This window comes from Dermacentor albipictus, chromosome 5 (assembly GCF_038994185.2).
Source record: "Dermacentor albipictus isolate Rhodes 1998 colony chromosome 5, USDA_Dalb.pri_finalv2, whole genome shotgun sequence".
In the NCBI taxonomy this organism is placed as follows: Eukaryota; Metazoa; Arthropoda; class Arachnida; order Ixodida; family Ixodidae; genus Dermacentor; species Dermacentor albipictus.
The window spans coordinates 16,676,517-16,689,661 of record NC_091825.1 but is presented as its reverse complement, the minus strand read 5'-3'; the positions used below and the strand labels follow the sequence as shown (position 1 = coordinate 16,689,661).

General features: G+C 44.0%; 1 protein-coding gene across 3 annotated transcripts in view; it reads left to right on the top strand.

Moving 5' to 3' along the window:
- LOC135906569 (luciferin 4-monooxygenase-like) overlaps positions 1-13,145 on the top strand; it is a 262,082-nt gene that overhangs the window by 219,204 nt on the left and 29,733 nt on the right. For all 3 annotated transcript variants that reach the window (XM_065438013.2, XM_065438012.2, XM_065438011.2), the window contains one exon: positions 10,519-10,776. In XM_065438013.2, the coding sequence (XP_065294085.1) occupies positions 10,519-10,776 (258 nt within the window). The remainder of the gene's footprint in view (positions 1-10,518; positions 10,777-13,145) is intronic.

Genomic DNA, 13,145 nt, shown 5'->3' with positions numbered 1-13,145 from the left:
AGGATAGTGAGATGGTCCTTTCATGCCATGTGTTGCAACACGTGCAAACGTGTGGGACGTTAAGTTTTTTCAGCCTTGAAATAATAGGTTGGAAGTGGCAAGGCGATTAGGTAATAGTTGTTTTAGAGTGTGAGTATTTCTGAGGGAAATATTGCTTTTCAAGGACACTCAGAATGCTGCAACGTCCTTGAACCCATGCGGACGCATGTCAAAAGTTAGGTCTGTGCGGCACTTATTGCTTTTAAAACACACATAAATCATTTGTTGTAACACAAGAACAGGTTCTATGCGTATCGTACTTGGTTCGTAGTTAAGTGTTTCGGTACCCGCCATGGTTGCTCAGTGCCTATGGTGTTAGGCTGCTGAGAACGAGGTCGCGGGATCGAAACCCGGCCATGCTGGCCGCATTTCGATGGAGGCGAAATGCGAAAACACCCGTGTACTTAAATTTAGGTGCACGTTAAAGATCACCAGGTGGTCGAAATTTCCGGAGTCTTCCACTACGGCATGCCTCATAATCAGAAAGTTGTTGTGGCACGTAAAACCCCATAATATAATATTTTCGAAAGGTTTGGTGTTAGCATTAGAGAAACCTAAGTGTAACATCTGGCTAGAACGACGGTAAAGCGCTGCAGTGTGCGACGGTCTTTCAAGGTAGACGAAGGGAAGGATGAGAATGTACAGGAAATCGATTCGATCGACAGACACACAGTAATGTCCATGCCAGGGTGAAGAAAAATGAAGTATGTCCAAGGTCAGCTTGTGGAACGGATCGAAAAACCGAAAAATGAGCTCTACATCGAGCGAGATGCATGGAAGGCAGTAATAGAAAGACTTCGAGCTGCCGAGCAAAAAGTGAACATGGCTGACTTCACGAACAAAAACGGTATAGGGACGATGGAACGCTGTTTTCAGGCGTGACAGAGCCGGGAGTGCGAACAACGCATGTGAAATGCGTGGAACGTACAGTGGGGGAAGCTGGAAAGAGCGTCAGCTACCTTGAAGCGACCACAAAGGGAAAATATTTGGAGGACGCTTAAGCTTTGCCTCTAAGATTGGAACGCGACAGCATTCAAAGTTCCCTGATTGCATCTCACGCTTCCCAGCAGGCAACTGTAGCGTATGTAACCGTAATATTCAACAGGAAACGCTAGCGGCGAACGCTAGGCACGAAGGCGGCCTTTCTGGTAGGTGGTGGACGCGAGCGCCATCTGGAAGTGTTGCAATGAAGGGGGCGTGCTGCTGTGTGGCCTCCAAGGTAGCCACACGCCGGCGCGCTCAAATGGTGGACGCCATGGTCGGTCTATGAATGATAGCCGCGCAAGAAAAGGGGCTTCTTCAGGTTTTCTCTTAAGAGACATCTTTTCTTGCATATTCAAATTACAATCCAACGCTAGCATATCTGTAGGTTGTGTCTATGCCGTACTTTACTATTTTTCTAGGTATTTTAGCTTGAGAAATTCAATTAGTTCAGCAACTTCCTTGCGCCACATGGAGGGCATTGGTATACGTAGTGTGAAAATGTTTTCGCAGAAGCGATGTTCGACGCTGGGCGCCAGACGCGGGACCCCGGATGCCGATTCAGGATATACTGCGACAATGGGCCCTTAAAGCTGTCGCGTTAGAAGGAGTAATGAAGGGGTCAATGCAACGTGTCAAATCCGAGTCACAGTGAACCGGTGGCAAAACGATTCAAGAAGAGGCTTCGGCAGTAGGAGAGAGTGAAAGGATGATAGTCGCCGGTGACTTAAATCTGATTGCGTGCTTACAGGCAATTCTGGAGAGGATCAGAGGGGACAGAAGAGAGGTGGTAGGGACGAATTCAGGGCGGACATTGGGTTTCGTCATGAATCGTGCAATAAAAAGCTCACGAGAACACAACCTTGTAGAAGTAGCGGGTGGGATACTTGATGTCCTACACAGACAAATGAGCAGTACTAGCCCAGCGTTTGGCGAAGCGCGTAGATGTGGCGGGGCTAGAATTGCGCGAGATGTCGCCTCAAGTGCAGATTGTGGTGCGCATGGTGCCGGAGGTGCCTGTACGCGACACTGATGTACAATGAGTGCCTGCAGCGATTAAAGCGGCTATATGGACATGGAGCCGCGAGAAATGGTTCGAGGTGGTCGAAGTGAACTGAACAGGGAGTTCCGAACACGGGGTTGTTTTCAACGACACGGGATCCACTTTACCCAAGGCTTGGACGAGAAATGTACGCGTGACTTGCTGGTCAAGCAGTTGCTTCTTTTTTGGGGGGTGGGGAGTGGGGCACGGGCACTCAGGAGGCCAGGGTACGTAGCGACAAAGAAGGTCTCCTAAGGGAACCTCAGACTAGCTTCCGGCAGCAAAACGAGGAAAAGGAGAGCTCGCCGTGCAATAGGCTAGATGAGCAAGCAGTGCCACAAAAAGAACGCGAAAACTGGTTAGAGATTCAGGAGAAGTTAGAGTAGAAATAGAGTATGCGGTTACAGAAACGCACCTTAGGGACTTAGAACAACCACCAATGATTGAGAATTATGTTTTGGAAGGGGGTAACAGAAGTAATTTGGAATACGAGAGGGGGAGTGGGCCTGCTCATACATAAGGGAGCTAAATGGGAAAGAGTAAACTTAGTGTGTCAAGAGCATATTTGATTATCAGGCACTGTGAGCGTAAAGAAAATTAGAATGGGTACAAGGTATTTGTCAACAGGATAAATTACAAAGAGAAGAACCACGAGTTAGTGGAATGCTACAGTAATGGTAGAGAGTGTTTCGGGAATGATGCTGAAATTATCCAGTTAGGTGACATGAATGCTCACATAAAGGATATAGACGATTATGCCGACAGCAATGGGAATGTAATACAATATTTCTGTGAGCAATGTAAGTTGGTTAACGACAATACGGCAACAAATGTGATGGCGTGATCACATGGCAAGTCGGAAATAGGCAATCGGCCATTGGTTACAGTCTGATGAGAGAAGACATTTATGATGATTTGGAAGAAATGGTCATTGAGGAGGAAGGCTGCAGCAACACGGTGGGGGGGGGGGGACCATAAACGAATCATGTTGAATATAGGATATGTTGTTGGGAAAGCAGTGAAGAATGACCGTTTCAAATTTGAACGCTGAACAAGCAACAAATATAGTCAGAAGGGTCGAGAAAAAAATTGGCAATGGGCCAAGCAAACAGGTGGAGAATAGTGAGATTCTATGTGTAATGACGAGAAAAATAAGGAAACAGGAGCAGCATGTGTGCTGGAAAGGAAAAAGGAAACCGGAGAGCTGGTGGAGCAGGGACATACGGGAAGCGATCGACGAACGACAAAAAGTATCTCGAGAACATAGGCGAAAATTGCAGTAGAGAGGAAATGTGTTCGAATGCTGGTTGTAGCAAAGGTAAAAGTGAAAGAGAACGTTGGTTGTGAGAAATACATGAGAAAAAGCAGGCCGCAACTTGATTATTTTGGAACCCCATATACCTATTAGGCAGAAAGTCTGGAACACAACAACTTATACTATGCCAAGATGGAAACACATTGAAAGGGGACGCTGCATCTGATAATATCCGAGAAGTGACACCCGGCTCATTTCAAGACAATGACGATTTGGTTTCTGAGAAAAAAAAAGCGCATGAACGAGAACCAGGTGGAAAAGTAGCTGGTGGTCAGTAATTTCTGCTAGAAGAAGGCAAAGACAAAATGCCTTAGCGCACAACCACAGAGTATGACGAGGTTCCAGTTATGTATACCGAAGTAGGACCAAAAACTAAGCAAGTTTCTTTGAAAACAGTAGAAGAAAGCTTGCAATATAGGTGAATACCACACTGTTCGCGATAAACTAGAAATAATTTAATTAATAATGGTAATCGGGGAAAAACGTAGAATCAACTCATGTAGACTGGTGTACATTACAGGCGATTCAATTGAAAGTGCAAGCATGGGCAGAGAATAGGGGGGTATTGTGAGAACTTCAGTATGCCTTCAGAATCGTAGCCGTATGGATGATATCACTTAATTGTTCTTACTCAGAGTATTGAAACATCCAGAGAATAAAGTAGACCGTTATATGTGGCTTCTTAGGCATTTCGCGAGCGTTAGACAGCGTAGAACAGAACAATTTGTGGTATATTCTGGAAGGGGAAGGCTTAGGCAACGACAATACAGGGTGTCCCAGCTATCACGCAACAAGATTTTAGAAAAGAGCAACTGGGTTACTCAAACAGAACATAGTGCATATTGTTTCCAGTACAGTGGAATAGCCACCAGTAATTCTTTTCTACTGAGATTTAGTCAGAGAATTGTTATTATCAAACACCAGACGTACTGTCCTAATTATCAAAGTGTCAATGAAGCATATCTAGGTACTCCTACATGACATGTAACTGCGGCATTTTCAGCGATGTACTATTTGCCTACAAATTTTTTACGACTTGTAAAAAAACCCCTGGAAATATGAAAAATACCACGGGACTGCACTCGCACCCGCATCATAAATCAGCGCCCTATAATAAGCACATCGAAAACAGCTGCTTTACTTGTCGCAAATCCGAAGATAACCTTGATAATGCTACGACAGCAGCACCAACAGCGAATTTTATTAGCTATATTTCGCTCCAGAAGCTTGCTTTGGACCAAAGTAAAATGAACGTGATGATTTTATGTTTTCATGAAAGTGTTTACGTGTGGCAAAACCCGTTTCGTGGCAAAAGAAAAAAAAATTGAGATGGACAGAACGGGAAGCGAACTATGTTTAGAGAAAAGGCAAAAAAGATGCGTAGAAGAAGGGAAATCTACCACATCCAAAGGTGCCGATTTGGCAATCGTGACGTCTGCACAAAACAAAAACATCAGATTTCAGTATGCCCTTATTATATGTTTATTCGGAAGCGCCATTGAAGACCAGCCTATAGGACGGGTTCCAACAGGTCTCCTTCTGCAGCTACGCAGTACTGAGTCCGTTTTATCACAACTTTAGTGAATTTCTGTATTACTGACTCTGCAATTCTACCGCAGACATCCTTTATTCTTGCCTTGAGATCATCTGACGTCGTCGTCTTGATCTGTAAACACGACCTTTAACGTGACCCCAAAGAAATAAATCAAGTGGAGAGAGGTCGGGTGATCTAGCCGCCGAATTTACAGGCCCTTGGTTTCAAATCTACTGCGCATGAAAAGCCGCATATAGCCAGTTTCGGGCTGGGCTGCTGCTGTGTGCTGGCGCCCCATCTTGCTGATACCACAGAAGTGGTATCCACCACTTCCACCACTTCCACAATTTTTCCACCACTTCTTCGAAGATTTCGTGCACGTAACACCGTACAATGAGTGTGTGATCGAAGAAGATGGGACCGATTATAGCACTGGCGTAAATTGTGCACCACACATTGTACAACCATTGCTACTGGGGCTGAGTGCGTTTTACGCAGTGTGGATTGGAGCCACTCCCATAGCGTGCAATATGAAAGTGTACCAGGGCGTTACTGAAAAATTGGCTTCATCTGTCCACATGATGTTTCTCAAAAGGTCCGGTGACTCATCGGCCTTTGTGAGGACCCATTTCGAGGCATGCACCTAGACCATTCTGCGGGCCCATATCTTTCAAGAATTGGTGCACGTTAACGTGGTACGGCTGAAACACCGAGTCATTTAGAATACTCCAAACAGATGATTTCTTAATTGGTACCTGGGCGGCCACGTCACGCAAGCTAGCATGAGGGTTTGAGGCCACAAATGCTAGAACGTAGGCTTGGACTAAAAGATTGAGTTATACGCCGCTGTTTCTTTGAAGTGCCGGTTTCTCTCAAGTGTTCATCATTTCTGATGATAGTCGAAGTGTTTGGTCTACCGCCCCACTTCCATAACTGTTATATACTTGCGCCTTGCCTATTGTTGTCATTTCCAGCTCCCAAGGCAAGGATCATGTTTGCCTTTGCTTATTAGAGAAAGACATCGTGACTGCAGAGACGAAACAAAATATATCTTTCACATTTCCACGTACGTTCTAAATTCGTTTTTGTGGTCATAGCTTTTCTTGCAAAAAAACACCTATCCGTGTACTTTATATACGCTAACAGTACAGCTATCACGGCTTGCTTCCAACTAATACCAAGCACGACATGTTGCTTCAACCGAGGCGTGGCAGATAAGGCACTAGCTCGAGCACGACGTTTTTCTTTATTTCATTTATTTCGTTCTGGCGAAGTCAGAGAGAGCCTGTTCGAGGGCGCTGCTTTATGATGTGGGTGGGAACACATTCACGTAGTAATTCTCATATTTCGCGGGGTTTATTTATCAGTCCGAAGAAATTACTACGAAATTATTACACCACTGAATATACCGCAATTAGAAGTCCCTCGGCTGTGCCTACAAATGCCTCATTGAAGCTTTGATATTTAGGACAGTGCTCCTCCAATCAGATAATTATTCACATATACTAATTAAACCAGAGTAACCAAAATCTTACTGGCAGGATACTCCACTGCACAATAACCTTAATTCACTAGGTTGTCTTCGAGTAACACAAATGCACTTTGTTTAAATCTTGGTGCAATAATACTTGGGACACCCTGTCTGCGGCTTTTGACGGAGATTTGCCTTAGAAATAGCTTGCGTTTAATGGGAAGGGATGAGGAGCGAGGAGAAAGTTAATATCAATAATGGACTGAGACAGGGTGCCTTTTATTCCCGCTGCTATTTAATTTGTACATGGTAATCATGGAAAGGATGCCTGAGAAAAAAACTGACGAGTTTAATCTCTCATACAAACAGGCATGCACAATAGAAGAGAAGCAGCTTCCAGGTTTGTCTCATGTGGACGACATTGTGTTGCTACAAAGTGATATGCAACACGTCTTCCTAATATCTGTTCACAGGAATGTGTGAATTTAGAATTAAAATTTTACGTTAAAAAATCAGGTTTCATGGTATTCAATGAAAACAGTTAACAGACAATGCCACAACAGTGCCAGAAAAATACTCTGGTAAAAGAATACAAATACCCTGGTATATGAATAAACGAAGGCAATAGATGTATTGAAAAACAGGAAGAAACAATAACAGCAAAGGGGAAGAGAAATTCGGCCATAATGAAGCACAGAGCACTATGGCGGTACAATAGGTACGAGGTGCTTGAAGGTATGTGGAAAGGTGTCATCGTTTTAGGAGTTACTGTTGGAAATGCGATTGTTTGCTTGAAATCAGGGGTACAATCAGTACTCGATGGGAACCGAAGGTCAGTGGGATGCCTCTCTCTCGGGGCTCGCGGGAATTCTATAAATGAAGCTGGGAGAACTGAGGGGAGTTCAGAGTGAAATTGAATTTGAAGAACGACTTAGAAACACTGAAGAAAGTAAGTGGATTACGGGAGTATTCAGATATTTGTGCAGGAAAAACATCCATTCACAAGGGGAGTATGGTAGCGCGATTAAAAGACGGGACAAAAGAAGACACACAGGGACACACACAGCGCTGCGTGTGTCCCTATGTGTCTTCTTTTGTCCCGTCGTTTAATCGCGCTACCGTACTCCCCTTGAAGATGCATTGCCAACAAGCCGACATTGCAACCCTCGTGATGCATTCCCAGTGGAGTAAATGTGCTAGGAAGCTTACCAGCGTGTATATGAGCGGCATAATAAGTAACATGGGGACAAAGTACGTCAAATGCAAAGTCAGAGAGGCTAAGACATTCTCATGGGTGGTGGCAATTCAAAATAAACCTGCTATGAGAATCTACCCAAGAGAGAGAAAACGAAATTAGGAAAGAAACAAGAAACAATAACTCAAAGGGAAGCACTTTACTTTTGGAAGCGAGATCAGGATGCCTTAGAACATGCACCTATAAAGCGAGATACAAGAAGGCAGAAGCATGTGCACGCAGCGGTAAAGCTAGGGAAACAATGGCGCATGTTTTATTAGAATGCGAAGATATCTGCATCTTAGTCGGTTTAGGCTCCTTTGGCCTCTTCGAAGCCCTTGGGTTTCGGGGGAAAGCAAACACGTTCGCACTATATATTAGTAAGAGGTGATTGAAAGTTTGGTGGCATCAAAGTGGGGAGATCACAAACGTCGGAGGCGTACAAAAACAAAGTTCCCTCTAGTAATCCAGAAAATTTGATGCTAGGAATTCTGTAGGTTTTTATTGCTGATAGGTAGGACATAAGACTAAATAATAGGAGCTTTGTGGCGCAAACCCCAACCCGTCTTAAAGGTAGCACCCATCAATTCAGCTATCACGATTTCGCCTGACAGCTTGTAATTCTATAATTTCCCGTATATATATAATTTCTATAATTTCGCGGATGTCCTTGTCCCTGTGTGTGGGAAGAATACCGCCAACTGTTTAACAATGGCTTACAGTCGCACCGTTGAAAATCAACAAGACACAAGACCGTCGCAGTAAGTGCTTACATTTATTTGCCCTATGTATTTGGTAGTAAAACAAGCAAGGCTATACTTTGTTTCACCTGAACAGAAAGACTCATTTAGAAAGGGCAATAAATGTTTGGTGGGCCCCTTTCTCCATACACACCTTCTTCTATGGCGTCTCTGGGTGCGCTTAGTGCTGCAGGTCGACAAATCTAAAGTTTTGGAGATGTGTTGAAAGGCGGCAGCAGAAACTCGGACTCCCGGTTGTTGTTTTTCTTCAGCAGACCAGCCAAGCAAAACAGTGTGTTCATGGTCATCAATTGAGATCCATTTATTTTTCGCCTTCGGGCGTGGTAACGTCATTGATTAGGAAGTGAATGTTTACTGCTATTATAGTGGAGATAAAACTTACTTGGTGCAACTATTTAATGGTTTGCTATCGCTATCAGTGCTTCGTCTTTCGAGAGAAAGTGCGAATTCCTTCATCTAACTCGAAAATCACGAAAATAGGCGATTGCTTCCTCCTTTGTTTCGCCAGCATTGAAAAATCAGGTTCGAGTAATCTGGCCACTCGTTAGCGTTTCTGGAGGCAGTCGCTAAAACACTGTTGCAAAATATAAAGCACGTGCACGCACTTCACGGAGTGAGCCATCGGCTTACCACAGGTCAGAGGTTACTTATTCCGTGCAAAGAATATCGCATACCATCAAGAAAAGTGTGTGATGCTATGGTGTAGCACGCCAGTGGTATTTTCACCACCAAAAACGCGTATATACGCGATTGTTAAGCAAACATTTAGGTGTCTTTCACGTACCAATGTGGACACAGAAAAGATCTGTAAGGTGCAAGGACCACCGTAATAAAGGAGTGGTTTATGAAAAGCACTTGAGATGACGTAAAAGCTGCATAAGGCAAACGCGACGGTGCGTGAACGATTGTGCTTGGGAGCCTCAGCTGATGGTCGCAAACAACACTGTCCTGGGACATTTGTCAGACCGCTTTGCTACGTGCAAGTTAGAGGCTGGTTTCTCCGCGGTTAAGATAATAGGAAAACTAGAGGTGAGAATGCATGTGTCACATAACAAGCCAAAGCCCTGTTATATGCGTGAAATCCTAGATACTCGAAAATGTAACAACTATGCCTACGTACTCAATGTCCTATTTCTAGTACACTAACGCACTATTTTCCACTGAGATGGTTTCTGGTGTAGAATATGTGCACTTTCTAGTTTCTTAGTATGCTGGACATTGTGTGAACTATGTTGTTAAGTATGGCTGTCTCATGATTTGGCATGCACACTTCCTTTTATTTGTATTTGCATTGATTTTGACAGTGAGTTTATGATTACAGAGTTACATTGCTTTTATGGTGTTTGTGCAAGGAAACGAACAACGTACTGGCTAGAGGTTGGCTCGTCAACATTGTTTCCATAAGAATGTGTACTAGATTGGGCCTGTAATTAGCCATATAGGCTAGTGGCCCACATTTTTGTATACATTTATCGTGTGTCTTTTCACAAGCGCTTGCGCGTTACCTTTGTATTGTGTCTCGCATGTAACGTGCGCGCTGGAGTTTCATAATGATACAGTAAACGAGAGGATAGGGCGTTAACCGAGGGGCCTGGTTTTTATTAGTCATATCATAAAAAGCCAACAAACACTGACAGCAAGGACGATATACGGGAAATTACTTGTGCTTATTAGGTGAACTAAAGAAACGATAAATTAATGGAAATTAAAGTGGATGAAAAAACAACTTGCCGGGGGTGGAGAACGACCCCACAACCTTTGCGTTCCGCGTGCGATGCTCTACCAATAGAGCTACCGTGGCGCCGTTTCTCCATCCACTTTTTTGGGTATTTATGTTTCCTAGTAGAACCCTGGGCGTGTTAGCCAGCACCACCATTGACGGAATTCGGCAGCGGATGTGCAGCATTCCTTCTGCCGTAGAGCATCGCACGCGAAATGCGAAGGTTTTGGGATCGTTCCCCACCTGCGGCAAGTAGTATTTTCTTTCACTTTCATTTCCATTATTTATCGTTTCTTTATTTGACTTATTAGGCAGAAGTAATTTCTCCTATGTTGTCCTTGGTGTCAGTGTTTGTTGGCTTCTGATGATGACATATTAGTAGTTAGTACATTACAAGGACACATATATTATGTCTGTGCAGGTGACATCGCATTTTACGACGAGGATGGCCGGTTTTATTTCGTGGACCGCATGAAGGACATGATAAAGTGCCTGGACCAGCAGGTTTCGTCTGCCGAGCTCGAGTCGCTTCTGCAGAACCACGAAAGCGTTGCTGACGCTGCCGTGGTGGGCATACCAGGCACCGAGTACGGGGACGCGCCCGCGGCTTTCGTGGTGCTCAACGACCCGGCGGCCGCCCCAGCGCCGACGGCCAAGCAGCTGAAGGACTACGTCGCCGGTTCGTTCGTGTCTGGCTTGATAAGAACGGCTAACGTACTCTTACGCACGTTTGTGGCACTACTCAAGCTATTCGTCGGAGTGGTGCACACAGACTAGTTAGGCTCAAAAAAATCCGTTCAGCAATCCGTTTAATTGGATGCAATAGGTGGAAAGAAAAAAATGCCATGCAGATTTGCAAGAACTAATAGAAATAAATCAGTATGTAAAAGCTGCATGATAACGCTAAACAATTCTATTTAATGCCCGAGCTTGCTGCCTGAGGACAAAAACATACCGGAGCAAGTTTACTCAAGTTTACATCGTAAAATGCGAAGATATTCACCAACCTAGACCAGTAGGATGTGTCCAGCTTCCAGAAGCATTGGATTTCATAGAAGATGGCAACATTACCCGCTATGGATCGAGATAAGAGACGTATAAAGTCTTGCCGGAAAGAAAGCAGGGAATAGACTGATAGAACTGGAGGGATCTAACACAGCTAAAAAGCTTCCCAAAGCCGTCGCCGAGCATTTCAACCAATCAGGTCATAGCACTGATGAACTTAAACTCTACATTTTACAGTCAAATTTCCGTTCTTCACGAGAAAGAAAATACAGTGAATCATACCATATCCAGAAGTTCAAGGCATTGCGACCAATAGGAATAAACATTTCCATGGAAGCTTTAGAATCTATTCGCTAATCTAAATTTCAAGCCATAGGCAACAACACTTAGTTTAGTTTCTTAGCGTTTTTCGTTTTTGTTTTTCTTTCTTTTTTCTTCTTGTTTCCGTTTTCTTTCCTTTTATTTATTTATTTACACCATTTCAGCATTTTCTTTTTTTTTTCACGACACCGGTTTCTGCTGCGCCTTCTATTATCTCTTTCAGTGACACGATAGCCCACGACCACCAGCGAAACAGGTAGTGGAGGGCTGCTGTGCACGCCGTTGACACGCCGGCTGACACAAGGGCGTTGGCACGTGATTGACAGATGGCCGTGTCCCTGACCTTGTGCACAGCACACCTTCACTCGTTCCCCCCCCCGCCCCCCCCACCTATATATACTGTGGCGAGGAAAGCATATGTCGCCTTAAAGAAGTCAAGTCCACTTGTCTAAACGTTGGCTCCTGCTTTCACTTTGTACTCGTTTTGCTCATCGTCTTGAGTTTTCATCTCCTGTCTTCCCCATGTTTTCCCTGAATATATTGACAGAGATTTAAAATATGAAAGCTAAGATCGGCATCAGATAGGAAAAAGGCAAGGTGCGATAAACGCATCAATACCAGATTAAATCAAGGAGGACAGGTGATTATTTGCCCTCACCCAGGTTCAAAGGCGATGCTAATAAACATTATCATCATCATCGTTAGCTGTCACTGATCTCGCGAGGACTGCAAACATGCCTCCACCAAAGTAGGAGAGCGTTATTTCTACGGCATGCGCCAGAACAGCGAGGCAGAGCAGCCCTAATGTAACGGAAGAAGAGAAGCAAGAACGTCTAACTCACAAACCCTCAAATAAAGAGCAACTATGTATAGCTTCGAACCACAACAATTTCCCATACGTGTCATTTTGTTGTACAGTTCTTACTTTGCCTAGTGTTGGTTTTGTAGCACATTTTGTTTCCTCTGTACAAATTTACTGCATTACGGTTTTCCCGTACATATTGTTCCTGTACATTTTCCTATACTTGCGGACGACGATATCGTACACTGCAAAAAAGATTTCTTCAGTTTATGTTGAAAGTTGAACGTAAAGCGTTGTCGGACAATTTTCCGTAAATTAAAAACGGGGTTTCTGTAGAACGGAAAGCCCGTAAAATTAATTTCCATTAATTGGAAAACGGTGAGCTCCGTAGTTGTGATCACTGTACCGCCCGTATTTCGCAAGTAAAAAAAAAGACGGTGAGTTCCATAAAGCGGAAATTCTGTAGATTCAGCCCCGTACTTGTGATTAGAGTACATGCCCGTACTTTGGTAATGTGAACGTGAAAAGCGGTGAGACCGTGGTAAGGAAAGTTATGCACATAAAAGACACAAAAAGACGGGAAAGCAAATTGGAAACGCCACCCTTTTCATTCTTCTTGTGTCCATGTTTTCTGTATTCGCATTTCCATGCTATGAATCCATAGAAACTTGATCAATTTATTTTCCTTCACATTGAGGCGTGCAAATGCTGGTTGCAAAGTTCCTGTTTCGTGGATGAGAATGCTGGTGTATATCTGCAGCCAAATTATTTTGTTCATTGGAATAACTTATCTAGGGCGATACACCAACCAAGTTGTACATTAACACGTGGATAACACGTAACAGTTAAGATATAGCTGGAAACGGGTCAGAAATCAAAGTACATGGGACATACACCACACCGAACGTTCTGTGTTTGCA